The sequence below is a fragment of the Nasonia vitripennis genome, chromosome 4 (assembly GCF_009193385.2).
Source record: "Nasonia vitripennis strain AsymCx chromosome 4, Nvit_psr_1.1, whole genome shotgun sequence".
NCBI classification, from domain to species: Eukaryota; Metazoa; Arthropoda; class Insecta; order Hymenoptera; family Pteromalidae; genus Nasonia; species Nasonia vitripennis.
Window position 1 is genome coordinate 7,173,471 of NC_045760.1, and position 26,049 is coordinate 7,199,519.

The 26,049-nt window shown below is 48.8% G+C and overlaps 2 protein-coding genes across 13 annotated transcripts in view; one reads left to right on the top strand and one right to left on the bottom strand.

The window, feature by feature from the left end:
* Positions 1 to 22,960, bottom strand: part of LOC100678558 — a 223,353-nt gene extending 200,393 nt beyond the window's left edge. For 2 of the 6 annotated variants that reach the window (XM_031929507.1, XM_031929508.1), the window contains exons 1-3: positions 22,878 to 22,954; positions 21,827 to 22,072; positions 19,739 to 19,774 (exon numbers count right to left, since the gene is read on the bottom strand). In XM_031929507.1, the coding sequence (XP_031785367.1) occupies positions 19,739 to 19,774; positions 21,827 to 21,835 (45 nt within the window). In that variant the 5' untranslated portion in view covers positions 21,836 to 22,072; positions 22,878 to 22,954. Of the gene's footprint in view, positions 1 to 18,025; positions 18,112 to 19,738; positions 19,775 to 21,826; positions 22,073 to 22,716 lie in introns of those variants that run through there. The other 4 variants (XM_016984907.2, XR_004227547.1, XR_004344924.1 and 1 more) reach the window with 4 other exon arrangements.
* Positions 11,012 to 26,049, top strand: part of pros (homeobox protein prospero) — a 110,432-nt gene continuing 95,394 nt past the window's right edge. For 5 of the 7 annotated variants that reach the window (XM_016984799.3, XM_016984808.3, XM_016984805.3 and 2 more), the window contains exon 1: positions 11,012 to 11,979. The gene's annotated coding sequence lies outside the window, so the exon portion shown is untranslated. Of the gene's footprint in view, positions 11,980 to 12,692; positions 18,469 to 22,805; positions 22,935 to 26,049 lie in introns of those variants that run through there. The other 2 variants (XM_016984800.2, XM_016984801.3) reach the window with 2 other exon arrangements.

A 26,049-nucleotide genomic window follows, 5' to 3' on the forward strand; every position in this document is an offset into this window, starting at 1 on the left:
TCTCACACTCTGTCTTTCTCCCTTTCGCTCTGTCTCGTTCCGCGAACGCGCTGCTGCTGCTGCTTTTCCTCTATACTCTCTTTTTTCGCTTTACTTTTATTCCCGGCCGATTAAAGTGAGTGCAGCTTTATCAAATCCAGACAACGCGCGCGGGTTATTCCGTTCGAGCGGGGCGCGCATTACGAAGAGAGTGCGCGCGCGCATACTTTTCGAAAAAAAAACGTTGTGCTTTGCCGCTCTCGGACTGATGCTAATGTCCTTTTTGCATAATTCCTTCCGCGCGCGCGAGCTTTTAAATTTATCGCAATAATTGATTGCTTGTATACACACGGTATTGACGCTTGTGAGTGCGGGAAATGCGACGCGATAGAATGACTTCTTGGAACAAGCTTTGAACCAGATCTGAAAGGTTGAGTTTTTATTTTTTTTTCGGAAATTGATTGAATGCCTGGTAGAATCGCGTGTATTTTATTACGATGAATTCCCTTTTTACCTTTGATGGCTTCGTTCACACTTTTTTCACAAAAATCAAATGCTACCGCAAAAGCCAAATTGTTCGAAGATTTATTAAAAAAAAAGTTTTTGTCAGCTAGAATAACCAATTGCTTGAAATCAAGCTCTATACTAAAGCTCGTTAAACCCACCACCGCACTGTTCATAATTAATCCGATCGGTACAGTGCCAGTGCTCTCGAAGCGATAATCTACTCTAGACACAATAACGCCAAGATTCGAGCAGTTCCGACTTACTCAGCCAGCCCAAGTCGTATACTTGAACGTATACATACACTCAAGGATGGAAGGAAGGAAGCAAGCAAGGGGCTAAGATTCCAATCAAGATACGCTCCTCAACTCGGTCCTGAAGCTACAGGGTAAGAGCTGGCCCGAATCTCAGTATATCGTCGCTTATCGGCGACCGGCCATCTTCAGGCTCAATAACCTTCATGAGATTCGTCGTTGTCTCGTGGTCGGACACTTGCAGCTAACGAACCTCAGCGATGCCTGCGCCGTCTACTTTACGATGTGATTCTCCTGGACGTGTCCTGACGCCGAACACCGAACGTATACGTATACGTGTGCAAGTGTATTGATATATCGGAAGGTGTATATAGGTAGTGTGTACTGCACCGGGTATTCGATTCGGTATTACGTAATTAGAAGTGCCGGTTTTACTGTGCGGGAGGCTGCGCGCGGATATTACTGCGCTGGCTTTTTTATCGATACAAATATTGATTTTCCGTGAAAGTTATAATACCGTCTTGATTGTGCGCTGCCTGTATTGGAGATGTTTTAGTATTGAGCTCGTATTCGCCGACGCTGATATTATTTGATTAATTAAATCGTTATATGCTGATAGTAGTTACTTTGGGAATTCGAATGAAGTAGATGAAGATGAGTATATCATAAAGTTCGCGAGGTTTGAATTTTACATTACATTTTTTTTTTTTTAATTTCAATCTAACACATTTATTATAACTATTTTCGAGTCTTTGTAACGCGAGATTAGATAAAATTTATATCTTTATCTCACAAACTAAAACTGCGTGTAAAGCGACGAAAGATGTGTATAAGAGATAATCGACAGATGGCTCGTGGGCGTAACGGATACTGATTACACTCTTCGTTTACTTTTCTTGGCTCTCGAACGCCGAGCTCGTTAATCGAACGAACGTGAAATCAACTCAAAAGGTATACACAGATACCTGGGCACGCGTCAAAAAATCTCCACGAGGGTCCGGGGCTATATCGCCGGATACAGAACACTTAATGACTCGCACCCTGGAGAGAGCGTCGCGGCACGTGCTGCGCGCGAGGAAGGATGTGTAACGGTTTTGAAACCGTAAAGAAAATTGATGTTCCGTGAGCCTTCGATGACGATGCGTTTCTGTAAGTCGAGGAACTGCAGTCGATAAGTATAAGTAAAGAATATTCCATTGTCTCCTATATTTATTTTTATAGTATATAACTCATATAACCTGTCTGAAAAAGAACGTGATTTAGTCACACCGAAGAGAAGAAGAAAACAGAAACGACCGTTGCAACACTTAAAATAAGGCGGAGAAGCATCGGTTGCTCGCATATCCTTCGGAGATAAGAGAAAGTCCGGCGACCGTTGGCCCATCGTTGCGGGGGGAGATCGCCTCGCACGAGGACGGAAATCGTGCGCGGGGTCTGTCGTTAAGAAAGCCAGCCACGCGTGAAAGACCAAAGGTGCACGAGCCGAACACGCGCGCACCTTGCGTATATCGCTCGGGGGTACACTTGTAGGGGGCCCCGCGTAATGTGTGCACAGGAAATAATCGCCGGCGGGAGTCAGACTAGCGTGTCGAAGACGTTGGTCGGATTGTTTAAAGAGACGGGCTAACCGTTTCTTCGAACAAGAGTGGCTGTATCGTTGGTGTCGCTTCCTGTGGGGCATGTTTCGAATTAGGCCTATTTTAAATCTTCGAATTTATCAGAATATTGGAATTCAAAGTAAGCCTTTTATATGAAACGCTAGTCTTCGTTTCATACACTGCGCAGCTTTAAATAACGACTATACGTTGTATGATATTTCTTCCTGGTATTTCACAAAAGCTCGTGCGAAAAATGTTTTAAAATTTGTACAGGTCAAATTTTGTAAAAAAAAAACGCTCTCGCTGCAGATCGCGCGGTGAAATAAAATGGTTTGATGAACGCAAAGATATTTGCTCCAAATTGGTTTTTAAAATCGCGTTGGTTTCCGATTTAAACAAAAAACACACACAGGCACACAAATATTGACCAATCGAGAAATGAAATAACTTATGCGCACTGATCCACAAGCACTTTGGCACATTATTTAAAAAAAAACTCCGATAAAATAAGAGAGAGCGAGTACGTACGCATCGCTGGACGTGCCGCCGCAGCCGCGGAAAATAATGAAGGAACTCTCTCGGCAATCGAAATTCGGACAATCGGAATCGGCAAATCCATCGACACACGCCGCCAGTAATTTTCGGCGGAAGTTTGTAGCCGCGCGCGGGGCGGGCATCTCGCAGAGAGAAGCAGAGACGCGCGGATTGCGAACGCCAGGACCGTGGTGGAGAGCCATTTGGGGAATGCCGCCCGTCATGTCTGTGGGGGCGCGGCGGCGGTGGTGCTGCTGGTGGCCTGCGCCCAGGATTCGGACGCTATTACCGCAGTCATTGTCCAGCGGAAATCATTAAACTAAAATCCAACTCTACTAGTCAATATTCTCGGGGCTGGCCGAAGCTTCCATTCTAAAGGCATTCATGCCAGCCGCAATTCACGACGAATCAACCGGTTGCGATCAGAGAGACCGACGGACTACTATATAGTCTGTATCTGTGTGTATAGACGCGAGGCACTTGATTTTCTCGGGATGCGCGCGAAAAGTGCAGTCCTTAATTTTCAGCTGGCTATGTCGGATGGAAATCGATTACACGCACATTTAGTAATATACCTGGAGAATCAGGCGATCATCGGGAAATTTTTAATCTCGCGAATAATTCCCTTCACTCGTATTATTCGCACGCATTCAATACGCGCGCCTCGCATTCCGTTCCCCACACTTTTCTTGTTTTTTGTTCTTTCATCACATCCGCTGCACAGACGAACGCATTAATTAGGGGCGGCAGTGCTCCGGAGCAAATAAATATATCAAGCGTATACGCCAAATATCACGCGGGGGCGTATGCCTGCGCTTATGCAAATACGGTACTTTTCATTGGTTAAAATTAAATTTAATTAACTCGATACGCCTCGTACGCCACGGCGCGCTATAATTTTTCTCAAAACGAAGTCGTGCTTGACCCCCGTAATAACGGCAATAAAGGGCTGCGCCCGGTAAGTAAACAGAAAAAACCTTGGCGAATCTTTTGAAAGGAGCATATACGCAGCACCCGCGTGCACCCATATCCCGCGCTAATAATAAAGAAAGTCAGGCTCTCGCGCTCGCGTCAAAGGGACACCAACCGGAAATACAGTCGTCCACGGCGGCGGCGCAAGAGGACAAAAAAAAGGACACACGTGAACGCCCCGGAAAGAAGAGAGTATATCGTGGATTATACACACGGGCCGTGCGTGTACGGGTACGTGGAGAGCGAAAATTTAATAACAAAATCCCCTGGAACAGGAAAATTAGCCATCAGTAGCATGCGCAGTCCGGCTCGCTTAAACGATTCCGCGCTGCGGAGAAAAGACGCGGCTGGCTTTGATTGCATACTCCCTCCCCCTCTTTGGCTAAAAATACGCCGTATACAAAAACACACAGAGACACGCACACCCGCGCGCTTATTTGCGCTTCGCGTTTTCATTCCGCGTTTCTCCAGCTCGACGCGTGCTATACTTTCGCGGGGTTATTATTACAGCTCGACACACGCGTGCGCAGCGCGCACGTATAAGCCCAAACGTGTGTGCGTGGGCAGGGAGTCGACATGTCATCGAGCGCCGTACACGAAGTTACACTCTGTGCGGAGAGCTAATACGCTGGCTGTCAGCGCCAGTAGTCCAGCCCGTCTCCAAACGATCCGTTCTTTCATACCTGCGGCAACTCAAGAGCTGATCCCGCGGTAACTTTCGTACGTAGTCGAGCCGGACCCTCGGCGCGAGAAACGCTACAATTAACTCTCTCGCGTGCACGAGACTATGAAAGATATTGCAAGTCCCACTTTGTCGCGCGAGATGACGCTTTGTGAGCGAAGAGAGAGAGAGAGAGAGAGAGAGAGAGAGAGAGAGAGAGAGAGAGAGAGAGAGAGAGAGAGAGACAGTAGGAAACGACGTTTTTAAAGAGGGTATTTGCGGGTTTACGGCTTGACTGAGTTAGTTCGGAGTCGTGCAACATTGGAAATTTTACATGGCTCGTTTCGAGGCTGGAATTAATAGTTTGACGAGTAAAACAACGCTGGAAACTGTATGGGTGATGGATGGATTTTGTGTTATGTATAGTTTTGTAATTCATGAGCGGTGAGTTTCTGAAAAGGTCTCTCTTTGAAACCGTACGGATAAGCGAGTCGAATTGTTGTTTAATGACGTTCCGAGTGGGCAGGGAAAATTAACAATTTTCGAACTTAATTTATATCTGTCGAGAGCAGAAGCTGTCGAATACACGTTAGAATCTCACAGGATTAACATCGAGTTTTCTACAATGATTAGAGCTCCAAATTACGTATATACGAGAACTATATACTATACCGATCCAAAGTAAAAAGTTTGGATGAAAGCAAATAGGTCCGTGTATATTTTTATAAAGCCGTGTTTTCCTTCGGAAGTTCTACACGAATTCGAACAATCGAAAAATGTAAGAAGCGAACCCTCGAAACAAGTACATCTGCATTATGTATAAAATTATTAAGAAAACATCCCGCATATACGGCAACTTTTTGTTAAACCGAAAATCGAAACAATGCCTGGCCCACACGGCATAGCGTACAATAATAGCTTCGCTAACCAACATATCATGCGCCGCCACACAGAGTATTTCTTGTGCATAATAGTATGCATAGCTCTTCGGCAAAACACACAGGCGTAGCAATGTTTACGCTCAAAACAAGCTCCCCATTAAAACACTCAATTCTGCGCTATGCTAATTCGTGTAATCGATTCCTCCTTCCTGCTGGCCGCGGAACCAGCAAGAATCCCGCTCGACTGCTTCCGAATGTACATTACACCTGCAGAGCCAGAAAAAAAGGGGGGCACGTTTGCTTGGCGATTGAAAATCCTATAATTACGCGTTGCTTATGATTACGGCTCTTCGATTCTTCTTTGGCAATTGGTTTGTATATTTTACGTAATCACGCAGCGTCGAGCTGTTACGCTTCGGCTCTTCCCTTCCGATTGGCGCGATCGGTTTCTTCCGTCTTGCGCGCGAGCGTGAAGTTTTTGACGCGTGTTCGGCCACGCGTCCATCTGTTGTTCCTCTGTTGTGCCTCTACTCGTCGCCCCGGAAATGACGGGTGTGTGTTTTTCTCGCGGAAACCTTCATTTCGGCCTCTTCCGTCTCGGCGCAGTCCCGCGGAACGCTTGTATTCGATGGACTAATAACATTGGCTCGGATTTTACAAAGCGAACGTGTGTAATATAGTCGCGCACCAAACCACTCCGTTCTACTTGTTACACGCGACGCTGTTTCGACTATGCACACCGAATTATATAGGATAGCTATATGTATGTGTAGAGCATCAGTATACAGAGCGATCTCTTCTCTGTCAATTTACATCCCGGCGGCGCCGATGCTTTTAAGACCATGCTTCCATCTTGCGCAGTCAGAGAGCTTGGCAGAATTAGGTTATGCACGCGCTTATCAGCCGGGGCCGTATCCCGGTGTATATTCACGCATACGGCTCCTCTGCACTACTGATGGGTTCCAGGAAAGCAGCACCGGCAGCGAGAAAGGGCTGCCGATGCGTGCGCGAGGCTCTGGGGAGTCGGTAGCGTTGCACCTACTGATGCCTCCAACGCCATCGAGCCTCGACTCGATATATCTATGGGCTGCTCGAGGCTCGCAAATCAGCCGAGCGCTATCTCCTCCGCTTTCCCTCTCTATCTCTCTCGCCGTTTGCCTGATGTATAAAGGACTTCCTCGTCGCTATGCGTATATACGGCCGCCGCGCGATCTATGTACTTGACTTGGTTTAACCCGACGCGTGCGGCCGGCTCGTCTGAAGCATGACTCCGAATTCGAGAGTCGGAAGCGCACGAGAACGCTTAGTTCGATTATCAGAAAAGGATTATACAACCGACACTCTCTCTTCACTATATAGATCCGCAGCAGACAAAAACAAGTCGAACGACGAAGCGGAAGTGACGTTCCCTCGATTCGCCGACACACGTGCCTCGGAATGCCTAATTGAACAATCGCGGAAGAGGAAAAGGCTCACCTCCGAGAGATGAAAACTGCAAAACGAAGGAAGAAAGGTGCTCGCGCTAGTAGATTGCATATACCGCGGAGGTTCGCGCAACCGCGTTTGCGGAGATTTCGCGCGTGTATGTATACCGGTGGGATTCCCAGAGTTATTTGCAGATACCCCATCGATGAAGCGTCTGTTTACAGTCGTATACGTTCAGCTTTCATTTTTACTCCTACGCGGCTGCGTACGCGCAGTGGATGTACACAATACGCCGACTGTCAAACTCGCGCCGAGTATTAGCTAGAAAATAAAAATCTTTTTTTCCCCCGACCTTTATGAGCCGGTAAACTTGCCGAAACGCAAGTCAAACAGAGCTGGCGATAAAATGCATATAACGGTCAATTATAGGCTCATTGACAAACAGAAGCTAGCGAGTGTCGAGTATTTATATTCGTAACATTTATACGAACGATGCCGGCGTTGTTTATAGAGTGTACAGCAAGAATGTCCGAATCGACGACGTGCAGCACGTTAACTTTTACAAGAGTTGCTCTTTTTACGCGGCCGCGTCAGTTTTTCAGAAAATAAAAAAGATATTTCTCGTTGTGCGAGCGTGAGTAGTTGTTAAATGGGAGCAGCAGCTTTTACGGAGTCGGGGAGTCGTTTTTACTTTTTTACGCGATCGTGCGGTGACCCGTATACATTCCATGCGCACCTCAGCGTATAAAGTAGTACGACTCAACGCAAAGGTCCGCCAAGTTTACGGTCTTCAAGAAGCTCGCACGCTTCATCGAAAATCTCATCGCAAAACGAGCCCACAGAGCAGAACCCGTCCAAGCGCAGTGAATTAAAACTCCCGCGCGTCCGAGGGACAAACAAATGTGAGCAATGCCCGCAAAAAAAGGGACAGCGGCTGCAAGGCCAGCTGACGGAGAAAGCTTAAAAGCGAGGGATAAAAAAAGGAGGAAAAAAAAGAAAAAGTCAAAAAAACGCGGCGGCGGCGCGAAATCTGGACTGCTCGTCGCGAAAGGGGGCAAGAAAAGAGTGCGAAAAAAGTGACGCGGCCGCGCGCTGCTAATGAAATCGACAGGGCGTTCACCTATCGGTCCGATGTGAACGCCGCACGCGTGCCGCCACTACTACGACTCGATATACGTGTGTGGGTGGTAGCCTCGTGGTATGTGTGCGCGGATGCGACACATAACTAAACAAGCAACAAGTGACCTTGAAATCTGCGAATAAAAATAGCCCGACGCTGATCGGACCTGCCGAAGGACCAGAATTAAGACGAATTTTCGAGATGGCATCATTTGATAAACTGCCTGGCTATAGACGTTTATTCGATAAAAAGTGCGCGGGTTTCGATTACCCACGACAACAAGCAATCGCAAACAAAAGCGACGGTCTGTAAGAAAGAAAAGAAAAGAAAAAAAAACGCGAGAGGCGAAACAAACGCGGTATAGTCTCAAGCCCATTCATCGTGGCCGACCAGCAGCTGCACATTTAATTACAGCGTCTCCGGAGGATCGTAAAACGATAAAGCTCGCTCTTGCTTTAAAGTCTCTTTCTCGGGTGAAAAGAGAAAAAGCTCAGCCGCCGTCACCTACACACGTACGGATTCTCATACGGGTGTATACACATAGCCGGCGGCGAGCAGCAGCTTGGGAGAAAAGGCGGGCTCTCTTTCTCTCCCTCTCGGCTCGGAGATTAAAAAGCAACAAGTGACCTTAAAATGCGCGCGAGAGGGAATAAAAATACCGACTACGACGTCGGCTGATCGAGAGCTTTGCGCGCGCGCGCAGCTAAGGTGGAGGACTCTATATTGACCAATCTGACGTCAGAGCTGAGAGAGAGAGAGGAGAAAAGGAGAAGTTGTGCTTGGGCAGTCCGGCTGAAGGGCGCAGCACGATCTTGCAGACCTTTTGCTCCTGTGCGGCTTTTACTCTATTTATTCTTTTCCGCGCCGTTTTATTTGTTGAACTGACGGCGATTGTTTACACGGATGCTTGTTCGATATAATATGTGGCGCGCGTATAACAAGAAAAACAGTCGAGTAAAGAAAATATTCAAAGGAAATGCGAAATTCATTCGCTGTAAATGACGAGGCGTTCGCAATAATTTATGCGGACGTCGAGTTCATTATTGAATCGTTTCGCGCTTGAAAATAAAGCGCGTATTACAATCCAACGCGCGCAACAAATGCAGAGCGTTAATGCAGTCGTATACATATTTTGTTATTATATAACTGACTAATAATTGCGCGGTAATTGAGACGTTTATTTATGCGTTTAAATTTGTATATCGGGTATTTATATTTATGCACGCGCGTCGGCGATCGAAACATTATCGCTTTTATTTTTATCAATAGAGCGTATATCAGTTTTCCTACATTCGCTTCATTATTTCTTCGCTTTTGATTAATCGACGGTTATATTATAGCAATCGGTCAGGCGCGGCATTAAAATTCCGGAATAGAGTATTCGTGAATGCAAAAGGAGGCTTTTCGAATAGCTGCTTTTGCTCATTATTCATTGGCCTACTGAGCTCTCTCTGTCCTATACGAATTCTCTGAAAAAATCATTCCGATCGCTCGTGGCAAGGACCCACAGCCTCGGTGTCGCGTCTCTCCGCAGGAGCAGCAGCAGCGAGCTGCGCAACCAAGAGGCGACTGGCTGACCGTTTCTCTAGAAAGCGCGACGCAGCCTCGGCTCTATTCCACCTCCCCAGAAGCAGCAAAGCCCCGTCTCCAAGTTAGTTCGACTCTCGGCCGCCTAAGCAGCGAGTTCGCCACTGTCCGGCAACCCTTTCTCTCCTGAGCGCCCGCGCGCACCCCACTCTCTCATTTCGGAACTTCCCTTAGAGAGCCGCGCTCACCACCACCAGCGAGGCCGATTTTTCTTCGGGCTCACCAACACAAGCTCGCCTCGGCCCCTTCACCACCACAAGCGAAGCTTCTCTCGCCCCTTATTTCTCTCCACTCTCCCGTCCGCACGGAGCTCTTCTTCTCCTCGACCTTCGCGCATGATCGGCGGAGATGACTTTGCGCTGCTCCCTCTCTCCGCTGGTCATCCGTGGAGGTGGCAGAGTTATAGTTCTCGCTTTTTTTCTCGCGGCTGCTCTTTTCCACGGCCGAAAAGAAGAGGGAATTTTAATGATTGAGAGCGCGTTGTATTTGTGAATGGCGAACGGAAGCAGCACAGCTGCGTCGAAAGAGAAGGAGCCTATATATGTTATGCGTGCGCGGGAGAAAAAAGCCCGCGAGCTTTTTGCCCTGATTCCACCACTTGCGTGCGGCATTCGAAAGCCATTCAGCTGAGCCGCGCTTGTCTTATTGCGCGCGGATGCAAATAACAGCGAAATTCGATCTGACTTTTTCCCTCTCGATCAGGTGGTTATATCGGCTACTTTTCTCCTTCGAATCGCACACTCGACGAGGGTGGTGGGAGGAAAATTCCCAGGTTCATTCCTTCTCAGCAAGACCTTCGGAAAAAATGCCGCCTCGACCTTGAAACAGTTCCGTGTGTGCAGCGGTGGTAAAAAAGGCCTTTGAAAAAACGAGGAGGTAGAAGAAGAAGAAGAAGAATCGTCCGATAAAGCGAGCAGCGGTGGAAGGGATCGGAGTTTCTTATCGCGGCGCGTCTTCCCCTCTGCGCAACAAACATCGCACGGTGGCCCTCCCCACTTGCTTCGCTACCCCCGAAAACGTCGTGGCGGCGGGCCACTTTCCTTCCGCGCTTGCACACAAGCCCCGGAGCACGTGTACGTACACGCGCCACCCCTTTGACCGATCCCGAAGCCTCGTCCTCCTCCGGTCACACCTATTCACCCTACTTGTACCCACACGAGCGGCGCCGGCGAAAGTAGAGCTTACCCCTTCTCCACGGGGGCTTTCTTATCTCTCGCTGTCTTGCTCTGGTCAGCAGCCGTGCGACGGCTATTCGGAGCAACCCCCTACCGCTCGGAGCGCCCCCAGTGTCCGGCTCGCACTCACACAGCCAGCCGCGCGAGTCGCACGTACGCGCAAGCTCGCTCTCGCGCTCTCCGTCTAGCGCACTGTCCGCCCGGGAGCTTGCGAGCGTCGGCCGCAGAGGCGCCACTGTACGGGCCGCCACGTACGTGCACACCTACACAGAGGCGAAACGGGCGAAGGGGGCCAGCGGCGGCAGCAGCGGCTCTCGGTCTACTCCGGCGCGTGGTCGTCGCAGGAGAGCACGGCTTGCACAGCAGCAGCAGCATCCGCGATCTTGCGCCGCCGCCGCCGCTGCACACACATACGCAAACGCAGAGGCGCGCGCGCGCGTAGACTCGCGCCGCGCAGCTAGAGTGAGACAGCGCGCTCCGCCTACGCTGCCGGCGCCTCCGTCGTCTCGAGCGCGCCGCCACCGCCGCCAGTTGCGCGCCCGCAAGCCCGCAAGTTCGCGCGCGACGCTGCTCGCTCCGGACCGAAAGATATAGACCGAGTCGCCGAGACGCAAGAAAGTATACACACGAGAGCGAGTGCGTGCGGTGCGGCGCAGCACCAGCCCGACTATACACATACGTACCACAGTGTGACAAGAGTTAAGCCAGAAGTAAGGACCGGTGGTCAGCAGCGTCATCCATATACATATATATATATATATATATATACATATATATACACACATACATATATACATATATATATATATATACACATACGTACATGTAATATATATATATATGTATATACACACGTCGTCGACAAAGTTCGTCGCCGGATTGTGAAGCGGCTGTTTGTTGTTCATTTTCCACCTGGGTTTCCGTATCGCAAGAGGGAGAGGAGCTCGACTCTCGCCCTTGCCGGAGGTGTGTTGTACCTGTGTGCTTATAATCTCGACGAGAAGAAGTTTACGTATGCAACGTGCTGGATGTACTGTGCGAGGGCCGCTCGAGCTTTCGGAGCGCGCGACGACCGGCCGAGAGAGACAGAGTTGCCGTAACTCTGCGACGACTCCGGCCGAGTGAGAGTTTTTTTCATTTGCCCTTCGTTTGTTTCTTTCTTTTGGAGAATCGTTTGTGGTCGGCCCGAAGACTACAGGAGGACTCATCATCGTCATCATCATCATCGTTTTGTAGTTCGTCGATTTTTCTGCTCGACTTGATCAGAACTGACTCGTTGATGGAGAAAGGTGAGTTGCTCTTCCCATCTGTCCCAGGGATCTACATGTCGGGGGAGACGAATCGAGAGCTTTTTTTATTTTCCACTTTTGCATTTACACCCACACCTCGTTTTTTCACGCCTTTGTTTTATTTTTTTCAGTACGTAGTAAGAGTCCGTCGTTTTATTTTTTCTTATTGGGTATTTTTTTATCGCTGGGGAATTAGCGATTTTCGAAAAGAATTGTCTCGCGAGACAAAGTGATTCTTGGTGACAATATGGTGACTGTGCTGTCTGCGGTATTAGACAAGTGAAGTTTCGACGGATTCGACCAGGCGAACAATTGAAAAGTGAGACTGAACTGTGCACAACTGAGAAGATCTTGGACAGGCATAGCGCGATGACAGACCAGCTCCCTATAGCTGTCGGCTGTGCGAAGCTGAAGGACATCCGACTCGATTGTGTGCTCAGTGAAAGTGCTCGTATCGTTAAATTATCGCCGGACGAACTAAATTTCGGCAGAATTAAAAATTAGGAAATTAATTATTAATCATCACGCTTAATGAATTATTAATGCTAATCAATCATCGCATTAACATAATGCCTTTGACGCACCAAGTACACCATAATTACGCTATTTCGTGATATTACAGTGGATAATCGTTTATTCTTGATAAGCTGATGATTAAACATGCACCAAATTACATTAACATAATAAGATTAATTCTGGCTAAACAATCTTTTACAAATTAAATAGTTGGAAAATTAATATTTTAAAATCGAACGATAACCAAACGACTTATTAATTATTATGAATCGAAACGCTATTGTTAAATTGAAACGCGACCTCGAGAACCTTTACTCGTAACCACAGTCTGCTAAACACTTCAAACTGTTTTTCAACGAAATCGAGTAAACCTAGTCCGAATTTAAATAACTTTACGATGAAAGCATCGAACCTGCAAAATATTTTCGTTAATAAAAATTCGCTTCTATCGAAACTTCGGCAAACGTTAAAAGGAACACCAACTCACGCCGCGAGAAAGAGAACAACGCATCGAGTCACGTCAACTGTGTATCTTCTCATTGCCGAGGCTCCTTGGAAGTAGACAAACACCGGCCTTGTCAGACTTAACGCCGACTCGCGCGCTTTACACTACTTCGCCTGACGACCTGCGCATACAGCTCCGGCGGCAGTCCGACGGCCAAGTACCTCCAACTCAAACTTTCGCGAATATTTTCAAACTCGATCCTGCTAACTTTTCCTTCGCCACCGAACGCGGGAATATCTTTGCGCATAACGGACGTTAAAAAAAGAAGACCGAGAGAAAGACTACGCGAGAGTGAAGCTTATAACTTTGTTATAACGACGGCGGTAATGATCGGGCACTCGATGAACAAGTTGAACGCAAGAAGCGAAGGAGTTTTGTTCCCGACAACTTTTTGCTCCGTTGATGCGGCTTTTGCGGTCCGTGCAAATTGACTCTGATTTATAGCAGAGCTTCGTTCGACTTTTTTGAAAAACGGACGAGCAGCGGTACGATAAACAGCCGTGTGATTCGACAACTATCGAACTTACTGAAACGGTTAGGAACGAGGATTTAAAAAAAAATCACACGCGATTTAACACTCAACCGCGGCAGACAAGAGAAGACGAAACGAGCGAGCAACACTCAAAAACTCAACGAGGCTAAAACAAAAGCCTGGTATATCAGCACTCTTGAAAGCAGCACAATTCCGGAGTATATACAGTCCAGTCGCTTCGCACAACCGACAGCCTCGATCCTTTGTAGCCAACTGTGCTAAGTCCTTCTCTCGGAGAGCATCAGCCGCCCTAAAGGCGCTCGTTACTCCATTATAGAACCGGTCAATCCGGTCGTACCTCGACTAGACAAAACGCGCGGAACGACAAAAGATTCGCGGGTATACATACCGGTATACGCGTCTGCTCCATTCGACAAAAGCGGAAGCGTCCGTTGTCGCGCTCGGCGCGTTAATGCGCGGTCTCGTGCGTTCTGCCGGCGATCGATGCCCGAACGCGTACATATGCACACATATATAAACAGCTAATAATCAAACGAATCGCGCGCTTCATAAACAATCGAACGAGGGCTGGAGGGGGCAAGCGGAAAATGCGTGTACACACGTGCATACCGCAAAAGTATAAACGAGTATGCGTGTGTCGTCGCTGGCTCCCCGATGCGTGCGTGATACACGCAGGTGGGGACGTGTGATTTTCACGCGCGCTGCAGTGGGGGACGTGTGTATGCACCGTGCGGCGTACTGTCCGAATTAACGCAGGCAAAAATTTATAATGTTTGTCGGTCTGTCGGAGCGCTCTGATAATCAGCGACGCTTTGCGCGAGAGAGTGGTTCGAGCGATGCACTTTGTGCGAGACTCTCGCGCGAGCCTTTGAAAGGCGCTGGAACGCGCGCCGGCTCGTGTCGGTTTTCGGGGGGAGGATTTTTTTTTCGAAGGGTTTCTATTCGGGCTTCCGGGTCAGGGGTTGAATGCGGAGAGTTCGCTTTTTTGGGTGAGGTGTGAAGGATGCGTTTATCGAACTTTTTTTTTATTTGGTTTTAAAACGTAATTGTTATTAGAGAGATATACTCGAGGACCTCGTTATATTTGGGTACTCTCGATTCTTCTGTGGCTTGCTGTTTGATGTTTTTTGCATGATTGTTTCGTAGATACATGACTCTCGATGCAGAAATGCGTTCTCAATCATAAATGATGCACAATACGAGCGATGAAGTTTTGAAGATTCCACTGATTCTTGCGCGAAATGACTCAAGTTCAGCGTAAACACGCTCTTGTCGACGTGAAAAAATAGTTCGCGACCATACGAGTCTCGAGGTCATGTCACATTTTTGTAGATTTAGTTGCCATAAAGTTATAGTACATAGAAGAAAATTTTATCCTGATACAAAGTTTCTTCGTCAGGGTGAAAACTAAAAAATTGATTTTCGAGCCAATAAATTACGAAAAAAAAAACGTAAAAATTGAATTTAACAAATCTAAAAACTGCTTAAAAAATGAATATTCGCAGACGAAATCGTTCAAATCTTTATTCCTCCCCGTGAAAAACCTTCTCAATTTGTCAGACAAACTCACAGCACGCTCACAATCACGTCAGAAATCGCGAAATCCAAGTCCTAGTCTGAAACTCGAGAAAAAGTGCAAGAATCAGCGCGGAAGATTCCCAGCCCATACAAAACCTATCCCAGAAAAAGTCCAAACACGCCGATCGTCTTGATCGGCGCCACGCGAGCGCGGTTGAGGGTCATCGGGCTACCCAGATGTTCGACGGCGACGTCGCGCCTCCAGAGGGGAGGGGGGTTGTTTGAGGGATACACGTTGCCACGAATCCGTCACACACAGAGCGATCGAACGCGAAAATAAAAACGCGAGTGACTCGCCTACGTAGACAGACGAGCGAGCGAGCGCGCGCGCTTGTATACATATCGAGAAGTCGACCGGATGGCGCAAAAAAGTGCGAGCGAGAAGGGGAAGCGGGAGACGGAAGAGGGGCTGCCGAACCAAGTGCGCGCGTGCGAGAGAGAGAGAGAGAGAGAGAGAGAGAGAGAGAGAGAGAGAGAGAGAAAGCGTCGATCTGTGTACAGTATCGAGAGAGAGGAGAGGAGGGACGGCTATAGTCAGACAGAAGCAAAGTCACCGATATGTGGGATATATTCGGGGGAGGGGGGCGGGCGGCGAGAGCGAGAGCGCGAAAAAAGGAAGAGCCACTAGCAGAGGAGGATGCAATCGAAAGTATCCGGCTGATACTCTGTTTGTGCGGCGCGCGCTGTACTCTGCGAGCTTCCTTTTATTTTTCGATGCGCACTTGTGCGCCTCGCGTGCGCGGGAACTTCTGTCGCGTAAGTATGCAGGAATGACTTATTTTTGAATTGTTTATATACGAGCGCGGACGAGAGCATCGAATTGTTTTATCGCCGTTTTCGGGCGGGTGTCGGTGGATTTTAAACATTGATAACGCGAGCCCTCGTGTAAATGCGATGAAGCATTGTTGTCGTAACGGCTGCGTAAACAATCTCGGTTTGCTGTGTGTCGAAGCGGGATCGATCATTTTTCTCGAAATTCATCGTTTCTGCGTTACGATTTTAGATTCGACGAATTTAATCATTGACGGTGAATAGACCATAGAAGCTTCGAATTCAATAATTAAATTAGCTTGGAACCGATGAGCCCGGAATAGAAAGTAAGATGTTAAATGAAGGAAGCTAAGTAATGCAATATCAGTGTTATTCCATGTTAATCCGCTGACATTTTTTTCTGCTAAAATTGGATAGTTATATCGGTCGACAAAAGCTGGTCATCTCGAATCGATGCGAATCGATGCTGTGCAATTACACTCCTTTTAAAATTTACAATAGCGTCTACGAAGCCGTTTATAATCGATGATAATTTCTAAAAAGTCGAATCGCCGAGCAATTCAAACTTGGCCATCGCGAGTTTTCCATTATAGCCGCTATTGTGAAAGGAAAAAAACTCGCCGAAGAAATAATCCGGAGGAGGCCGGTGAATACTTTTCAAGTCCATCGAGTCAGAAGGACCGTCTAAAAATCGGAGAGCAAAGATCGGGCGAAGGAAAAAGGGTTGCTCTCGAGCGGTCGAGCGAGTTAACTAGGAAACCCGATTGTCCGTGCTTTTTATCTCAAGACGTGCGGGAGCGAGAGAAAGAGATCGAGGGGCGGCTCGGGTAGGGGGTGCGGGCACTGGTCAGAGAAGTCGAGAGCAGGACGGAAGGGTTTCGCCGAGAGAGAGAGAGGAAGCGGGGGCGATGCGCGGAGCAGTAGAAGGAGAAGAAGAGTTCTGGTCCACGGCTACTCTCTTGGCGTCCACGGTGGTAGGGAAGACTCTCTGTCTCTCTCTTTCTCGCTCTCTTGGCCTCGAGTCGCGGACTATGCGCTTCGCGGCAGCGAGAAAAGAGGGGCTCGCGCTCTCGGTGGGGGGTCGAATCTTCCCCTGGTGGCGCGCTTGCGGGGGTGGCTGCACCGCCGGTGGTGGTGGAAGTCTGCCGCCTCGCGCGGCTGGAGGGGATAAGACTGGCCTCGCGGCCGGCGGGCGTGGAGGTGGCATAAGGGTTGATAGCTGCCGTCCACCCCCTCTCGCCGCGGCGGGAGGAGAAGCCGCCTCGGCGCTGCTGGTGGGGAGGAAGCGCAGACATGAAGAGAGAGAGAGAGAGAGAGAGAGTGTGTGCGTGCGTACGTGTGCGGCTGGCTGTACCGTGCTGCTGGAGCGCCGCGCGGCCGCGCAGGGTTAGGCTGGTATCTTGCGGGCTCGCCGTCAGTAGCAAAGCGGCGGCCTTATCATACGGAGCGCTCGTGTAGCACGCACGGGGTGCTGCCGGGGCTTGACCAGCCTCTCTCACACACACGACTACAAGCCACACACCCACACTACTCCAGCCGCGCGCGCACAGACTCTGTTCCGCCGGCCACCGAGGAGACGCACTTAAGACGCAGCCTCCGCAACAGTAACGAGAGTGAGAGAGCGAGAGCGCACGCTGTGCATCGCAGGACGGGTACACGCCTCCTCAGCCCCCGTCTCCCTCCACCCCCCGCCGCGCACCTACACACGTCCCCCTATACGTATACACACACGTAAGTGCAAGGAGAAGGTGGCCCCCTCGCGCGGACACGCACACACACGTGCACACAGCAGCAGCGGCAGTGAGAGGAGAAGAGAGAGAGAGAGAGAGAGAGAGAGAGAGAGAGAGAGAGAGAGAGAGAGAGAGAGAGAGATAAGAGGCAGTAGAGCGGCAGCGCCGGCGACGACGACGACGGAGGCGAAGGCGACGCGCAGCCACCACACGTGAACATCTCAAACGCGCGCCGACCGTCGAGACGGAAGCAAGCTTGACCAGCGCGCGCGGAATCTTAGACGATCAGTGCTCCTCGCCTACTCTCTACATGAACAGTGCGCGCTGCAGCTTCAGTGCTTCGATGGACGAGCCGAGCAGCTCGGACCTTCATCTCTCGGGAACATGCATCAGCCGAGGAGCCGGACTTGCTTCTTCTTCTTCATCTCCGACGTCCGCGAGTTAACTCAAGACGACGAGGCCGATGTGATCGCGAGGATGCTTCGTCAGCGCGAATTCTCGAGACACGGGACTTTGACTTTTCCAGCACGGCAACTCATCTGAACACATTACAAATGACTTAGTGCAATTTTCCGCTCCAACTTTTCCAACTCTCTCTCTCACACGCAATAGTACGCAGACTCGGCTTTAATTTTCTTCTCATGTGCTCAACCGAACGAACAACCATTATCGTATTGTTATAACAGTGCCGAACACAATATGACGTGATTTATACTCGACCTTCAGTTATTCACCGGACGGACAGTGTAGCCCTTTGCTTTCTTCGACGAAGTTGCACTCGCTGCCAAGTGTGTGCCGCGACTATCTCCCCCCTGTGTGCACGTGTGATCCTCGACTGTTCGTGCTTTGCGGTTTTTTATTCCGACGAACCACCGGTGCGCAGGCCAACAGCGAAGGTAAAGATTGCTGCTAAGTGGACACCACCGACGAACCCGCATATAATACACGCTCATAGATGTGTATCTTTTATGTTACCTTTGTAAAGCTCGCTTTTCGCGTTCTTTAACTACAGCGCGACGCAGTGGTAAGAGGGCGAGACTGGTCAGACACCGGTTAGCCCTCCGCTTGTAACAGTGTAAGGCTTGTCTCTTTCTCTGAGTGCGACTGTTGTTTCCGTCGAAATTGCCTTTTCGGTTCGTCCGGGTGAACGAGATCAAGGTTGCAAAAAACGATGTCAAGTTCAGTGACCAGATAACGAGACAAGTGCTTGCGCGGTAACATTGACACGCATGCATAATGCCATCCGAACGTACGATGCATGCGTTTTTATTACACTGCTTGCCATACACGCGAAATTATTAATTTATTAAGTTTAAAGCATGATCGAAAACTCTAAGCTATGTTCGTTGTAATATAATTTTATCGTTAAGCTTGTATGTATTGTGTACTATATTTTCTTCATTTATCATTATTGTTAACGTGTATGTGCAGCTTATTATAATTTAAACGCTACATAATTATCTCTCAATCGTATGTAAAACGCGCAAGCATCCGATAGATGTAATAAAGTGCAATAAAGTATCCGCAACGCGGAGGCGCGCTCATCATCGCGTCTCCGCGTTTTATCGACGTACAATTAGTGCCATAGAGATTTGTCCGTTCAGCTTTGCCAGCCTGATTTGCGAAAATATACGCAGCCGCTGCAGCGCTGACGACCGGCAAAGCGGGAGAGGGAGAGAGAGAGAGAGAGAGAGAGAGAGAGAGAGAGAGAGAGAGAGGTAGTCGCGCATTATTTACCGACAATTTATCGAAATTTAATACGATCGCCTGTGTTACGCGCTGACAACGCTACTGCCGCGCGTTCGCATAATGAATGCGCTCTGCTCTCTCTCCCTCTCGTCTGTACATGTGTGTGTCTGTGTCATTTTGTTCTGAAATACATATCCTTCTGTTCTGTGTTGTGTTTATTTTCGTTTTCCCTATAACATAATATGCGTCCCTTGTGCCAACGCGCTTTCAGCCGAGATCGTTTTACAATATGTGCGGCAGCTACGGCGTTTAATATCGAGTGCGAAAATCGCGAGAAATGTGCGATTTCGAGTGCCGGTGACAACGGGGACTTGGATCGAATTTTCAATTCGATTCTCAGTGCGCGGGGAGTAAAATTTTGAATCTTATACGTCATATAAGATGTTCAATTCTGATATGTACCAAAAGTAAACGTACCTTGTCGATGTTCTTCGACGTTGCATACCGCTCCACCTGCAACATAAAAATAAATAAATAAATAAATAAATCCTTTAATCTTGACGAAAAATAACGCGAGGTGAACGCGCGTACTCAGTCACGAGAGCAAAAAGTCCGGGACGCGCGGGGCCTTTGACCCGTAATCAGTGCCGGCCACAATGTGTATAATACGGAACAGCGGCAGCATTGTGAGTGTGTCGGTGTGATTGCGTCGCGCGCGGTCACTTATCAGCCATCTGGTCGATACGCATAGTTGCACCAAAGTGTCACACCTCTCTTTTCTCTCCAGCATTATAATATCATCGCGGACTCGTTATCGCTTTTCACTCGCGCCTTCAAATATTTGTCTTCCGATGCGTGAGAGCCTCATTGACGTCGGAGCGCTACACAGTCCCTCGATTTTCACTCCCCCTCAGTTTGTGCATTCGAAGCTCTTCACGCGTACGCATAGACAGAGACAGCGCGATAAGGTAGATATTTAAACATTTCCGCGCGAGACGCACACAGTGGCCTGTCAAATTCCCGTACACGCGAATGTCGTCGCGGGAGAGGAGATGCATCTGCGCTGTCTCCGAGTTGTACACTGCAGGTCTCGCTGCAGTCGCCGAGGTATTATTACGCGCGAGTGATGAATTTTCGAAGATAACCGGCCCCTCGTCGCATTGAGTCGCGCTTCCGGGAAAGTTCGAAAGAAAAATCGTTCGTTTTCACGCATAACACACACACACACACACACACACACACACACACACACATACACACACGCATAGGCGAGCGCGGAGCAAATTGAAATTTCATGAAGAACGAAGAAGCGAGAGAGCGTCGCGGAGAGAATTGGACGAGGGAAACAAATCAGAACAAGAGCGACATCCGCATCGTGAGTTTATAACTCGGAAGGCGGATACGCGAAAGTGCGGGCTTAGAGGGCCTTGAGTGGTTGATCGGTGGTGGAATTAAACTCGGCGGCGTCTCCATTACGGAATGATCTTAACTCTCTCTCTCTCTCTCTCTCTCTCTCTCTCTCTCTCTCTCTCTCGCCCCCTTCCGGCATTCTCGTGTCTCGCGCGCGCGCGACAACGACGTCTCCCGGTACACACTGCACACACAGACACACAATCGTTCTCTCTTTCGTCGTCGTCGTCCTCGCAGCGCCCCCTTCTGTCTCTTCGGTTCTTAATGAATTTTCCTAAAGCAATTAGCCGGTGGGATATGACGGCGCAGGAATTAGAAAACTCGATAGCTCCCAAGGGAGATTAAGCGGCGTAAGGTGTCGTCGCGGCGACGTTACGTCGCCCGCTCACGGATATTCTTGATTTAAGTGCCTTCGGATCCCGCTGCGGCTTACCGAACTTTGCGCGCGCCAACTCCGCCCGACTAGCTCGCAAGACACCTCGAGATATTTTGACTCTGCTTGTGTACAGCTATATAGCTATAGACGCCTGAAGTAGGGGGGAAGGTTCCAGACGGACAGCACGCGAGAGAAAAAAGCATCGGGGCTTCTTTAAAGTTTCCTGATTCGCTCGACGTGCGCGATGTAAACGACGAGAGTTGTGTATGGAAATATCGACTGTGTATACGTGGACGGATAAACGCAAGTTCAGGCAAGTTCGTGGGAGAGAGAGAAAAAAGTTATCGGAAAAAACGTTCTACACTTTTTCCAAGTGAGCGTTTTGTGTTCGTTATAATCCTTTACCTTCGTGTGTGCGTGCGTGCGTGTGTGTGTGTGTCAGAGTTGAACTCTACTTTGTAATAAACTTGTAGGTAACTCTCGCCAGAAAAGTTAAAACGTGCGTCATAAAAGAGAAGCACTGAAACGTGAATAACTTTTTCTCGCGTATCGAGTTATATTCGAATAGGTAAAATTATTTTTTCAGAAGGCTATTCTCGACTAATGAAACCGACAAAGTGCTTTATTTTCACCGCGATACGTTCATCGTAGTATATCTTCGAATTTGCGAGAAACGCGTTTTTTCCAGCACTCGCGAGGTGCATCGGATTTCACACAGGTTAGGACGCCTTACGCGGAGCGTCGAGATCGACAAAGACAAAGAAAAACCTCTCTCTCACCTCGCCCATCAGTGTTGTGTAGGTGCAGCGATGTCGACATGTGTACACAGCCAAGTAAAGAACGCGGCAGGCCAGCTCACTCGCGGGAATAATCCATCGGCGATAATCGTTTTGGCTCGAAACGAGAGAACGTAATCTCGCGGTCCGTAGGCCTAAACTCCCACTGCGGTCGCGGGCACGAATCCAACTGCGAGTTTGGAAGCTGCTCCGTGACGCGGCGCCTCCAGTCGTCCTCGTCGAGTATACCTAAAACAAGTAGAGGAGGGTAATTAAGAGGGTTACGTCCTGGTAAGTGCCAGACAATATCATCTCGCGCTTGGCTCACCCGAAAATGGCCATCTCCCGCGACGCCGCGGATTTGCTAAGTTTCCCGAGACTGTGCAGTTGACGGAGAGAGAGAGAGAGAGAGAGAGAGAGAGAGAGAGAGAGAGAGAGAGAGAGAGAGAGAGAGAGAGAGAGAGAGAGAATCCTTAACGAGCGACACCGGTATCGCACTGGTGTAGTGTCGCGCGACTTTGTTTCGAGCGGCGTTGCTTTTCCGGTGGCGCGACGGAAGTGCGAGTGCGTGGCTTTTCGCGCGGAATCGGACGGTTTTTCGAGGTTAGTTTTTTCGGCAGTTTTCCTGGCGCTGTTGATCTCTCCGGTTCGCGTCTAGAGGTAGCCATAGACATAAGAGAGATAGACTGCGTGTGTAGGTTAGCATAAGTGGCACCCTGTTAGAGAAAGACAGACTCTCTTATGTCAATGTGTAAGACAAAGACACCATACCTTCTATCAATGCTTGGTATATGGAAAGAAGGTATGTTGTCTTTCTCTAATAGGGTGCCACTTTTGCAAACCTACACACGCAGTCTATCTCTCTTATGTCTATGGAGGTAGGATATACTTACTTGTGCGAGAGGTTACGTGAGTATTCCCAGTGCGAATAAAGACATAACACCGCGGGAAGCTCTCGGCGGATATTTGCACACTCGGGGACGAGAGAGAAAGAGAGAGAGTTTCGAGGCTTTCACGTTCTTCACCCCAATCACGGAGTTACTCGCACACTTACCGACTGTCCGCAGGGAGAAGCTGAGACGCCAATCTTCTTCGTGCTGCTGCTGGAAATGTAAGTCGAGAAGTGCCGCGAGAAACTATTGTGAACAAGTGACACTCTCGCGTGTGCGGAAGCGCGAGAGGTCTCTTGAACTTTAGAAATGTATAGCTATATATACACTCAGAGTCTTACGGGAGTCGATCTAACGCAATTTTTCGCCACACACACATACATCGTGAAAATCAGCTCATAACCGTTAAATCGAGTGCCCTTTGAATAGCACCCATAAGTACACGCGAAAACGGCCTTGTTCGATTCGAAACTCCGCGGATACTAATAATTACACACTTCGAGGCAAGCTCTCGTTAATTAAGCGAAAAGCGTACACGGCGAGGGCTCGGCTCGTTTACTTAACAAGCAAGAACGTAGTCAAATAATCCGGCTTTTCTTGAACCCGCTTGCTCTCGCGCACAACGAAATCATTACTCTCGGTATCACAAGACTCGCTCTCTCGCGCGCCATTAAAACATCGTTATAATTGCCATATACACAAACTGCCGCTGCGGGAGGGGAGGGCGCCCCACTCTCTGCAGCGCTTCGCGCATAATATATACATTATCATCGGAGCACGTGCGTCGAACCTTCAAAGGTCAAAACGTCGGCTCGACGTATATACGGTATACACACACAGATAGTAGTGGGAGGGACGTGGCTGCCGCGAATTTGATTAACGCAATCAAATGAAAATATTCGCGCGCCGACGCATTGACACCGTGCGAGCGAGCGAAAATATACCGCGTTCAGGGGCGCGCGTCGATTTGTCGATGTCGCGCCAACTCATTATGCAAAAGTTCGTTGCGCTCTCTCTCTCTCTCTCTCTCTCTCACTCGCTACAGTTTCAATATTCGGCCCGAAATACGCGCTCCTTTTCAAAACGCGCGCTCGGCATTGACCCAGAAATCGCGCCAGAAAGAGAGCTTGTTTTCAATGAAATGTCCCGACCTGCGATCAGCAGCCGCATATACACAACACGCGCTGCTCCTTTTTCAATGAGAGTATACAGAGGTGTGCGCCTGTGTTGCTCCGGGATATTGCGAGTGCTCGATCGCTTTTTTTCGCCGGGCTTTTTGGACGTCTATAGGGGTCAAACTCCTCTCGTTACGAAGCAAGTACGAGTGATTCCGTTACAATATAATTGAAAAATTATCCTCCGATTTTCACAATAGCAAATCAAGTTAGCGCAGCGAGCGTTTAGCTGAACGCGTACTGTACAGCAATCAGCGATTTCTCTCATTTCTCCCGTTCCGATTGAGCGATAAGTCGCTAGGAAGAGGAAAAAAGCGAGAGCGCGAAATTCTCAATTCCATTATCTCGAACAGCCAGCACAATCCGTTTAATATGTAACAGTGCGCCTATTATGCACAACGTGGCGTTAATTTCTAAAAAAAGAAGGAAAGAGAGAGAGAGGGAGAATCTCGCGTGCGCGCAGACAATGCATGAAAAAGCATTATCGACGCGTCGGGGCGGCGCACCGCGTCTGTGCATATGTGTGCATGCAGCTATATGCATATAAGCGCGCCTGGTACTCGAAATGCACGTAAATAGGGGGGGGGAGGGGGGTATGCGTGAAAGAGATGAGCGAGAAGAAGTGGAATAAGAGGTACTCGGAAATGTATTGCACTCGCAAAATTTTGACAGTTTTAAATTAGTTTCTTGTGTGCGGGATTTATCCTGGGGTGTACTCTCGCGAATGTGAAATCCTCTATGATATTCGTACTTGTTCGAGAGGGATGCTTTCTTACGAAGCCGGTAAAGTCACTCGCTGCAGTGCTTTCTTCTGAAGTTAATGTACGTGGTGCAATTTGCAAACGAACGCGAGTTTCAATCGTTCACGGCGAAGACAAATCGAACGAAAGAAAATTTCGAGCGCGACGATTAAAATTAATAATTCATAAGCACGACATCGATTTTAAAGCTTTCCCAGTGTAGACCCGCGCATTCTAGATGGCGTAAGCGTCGCCCGTACGAGCCAGCAAGTTCTCGAGCTGATAAACAGCTCGGCGATTCTTTCTTGATTCTCGATCAAACTCTCCTGCATATCGAACGCTTAACTTTGTTTAAACAACCAATCGATTTATCAAAAATAAGAAAAATTTAATCGAGCACAAAAGAATCGGAGCTGCAGCTCCGACGCGCAAAACAAAAAGAAGCCGCGCAAGACAGACTGCAAAAGCTTCAAGGCAACTCACACGTACGTATACACACGCGCCGAGCTTTAAAGCTCGCGTATATAAAGGCTGGTAGGGGAATTGTCATTCGTTCGACGCGACAGGCTTGCAAGGGGCGAGAGAGAGAGAGAGAGAGAGAGAGAGAGAGAGAGAGAGAGAGAGAGAGACCGGGGGCCGCCGCCGCCGCCGAGATGCATACTAATTACCAGCGGCATTGTTCCGCTCGGCCTGTAAAGACGCGCTAATTACATCGCGAAGAAATTTCGCGCGCGCGCAAGCTGACAAGAGGAAGGAGGGCGAGGGGGGGGGGAGGGAGCTGAGGACAACGAAGCGTGACTTAGTCTTTAAATCACACTCCCCTTCTTTTTCTCGCTCCGGGGCTGCTGCAGCGCCAGTATCGTCGACTGCATATCTCGTTTTCGCTGCTTCGTCGCGTCTTCTGCATGCTTTCTCGCACTTTTGAGAATGCTTTCTTTTTTTTATATTTTTTTATTTGTTTGTACTCTGCAGATTGTACCTTTTGAACCACTGTATCCGTAGTTCAATATTTGTTGCTGCTAAATCGAACCGTTGTTGAGACTTCAATGAATGAATAACGCGACAAAAGCAAAAAAAAAAACGATAAGAAGCTCACTCAGCCTGAAGTATAGTTAATTTGAAAGTCAGTGGCATAATAAAAAGTCAAAAACCCCGGTAATTGGGACCCTCGCGCGTTACACATGCGCGCGCGACAGATCGTCGGGGAGTACGAGACGTCTCACAAGGCCACCCCCTCGCGCGCGCGTTCTCTCGCATAGAATTCTTAGAAGAAAGCCCCGCGCGCGCTCGACAATTAACCCACCTCACACGCATGCTTACAACTCGGCTGAATAATCTTTCCGTTATAAATACACGCGTGTGTGCTGCGGCTTGATTAACGTGTCTCCCACACACACACGCACACTATACTCTTGCATGAA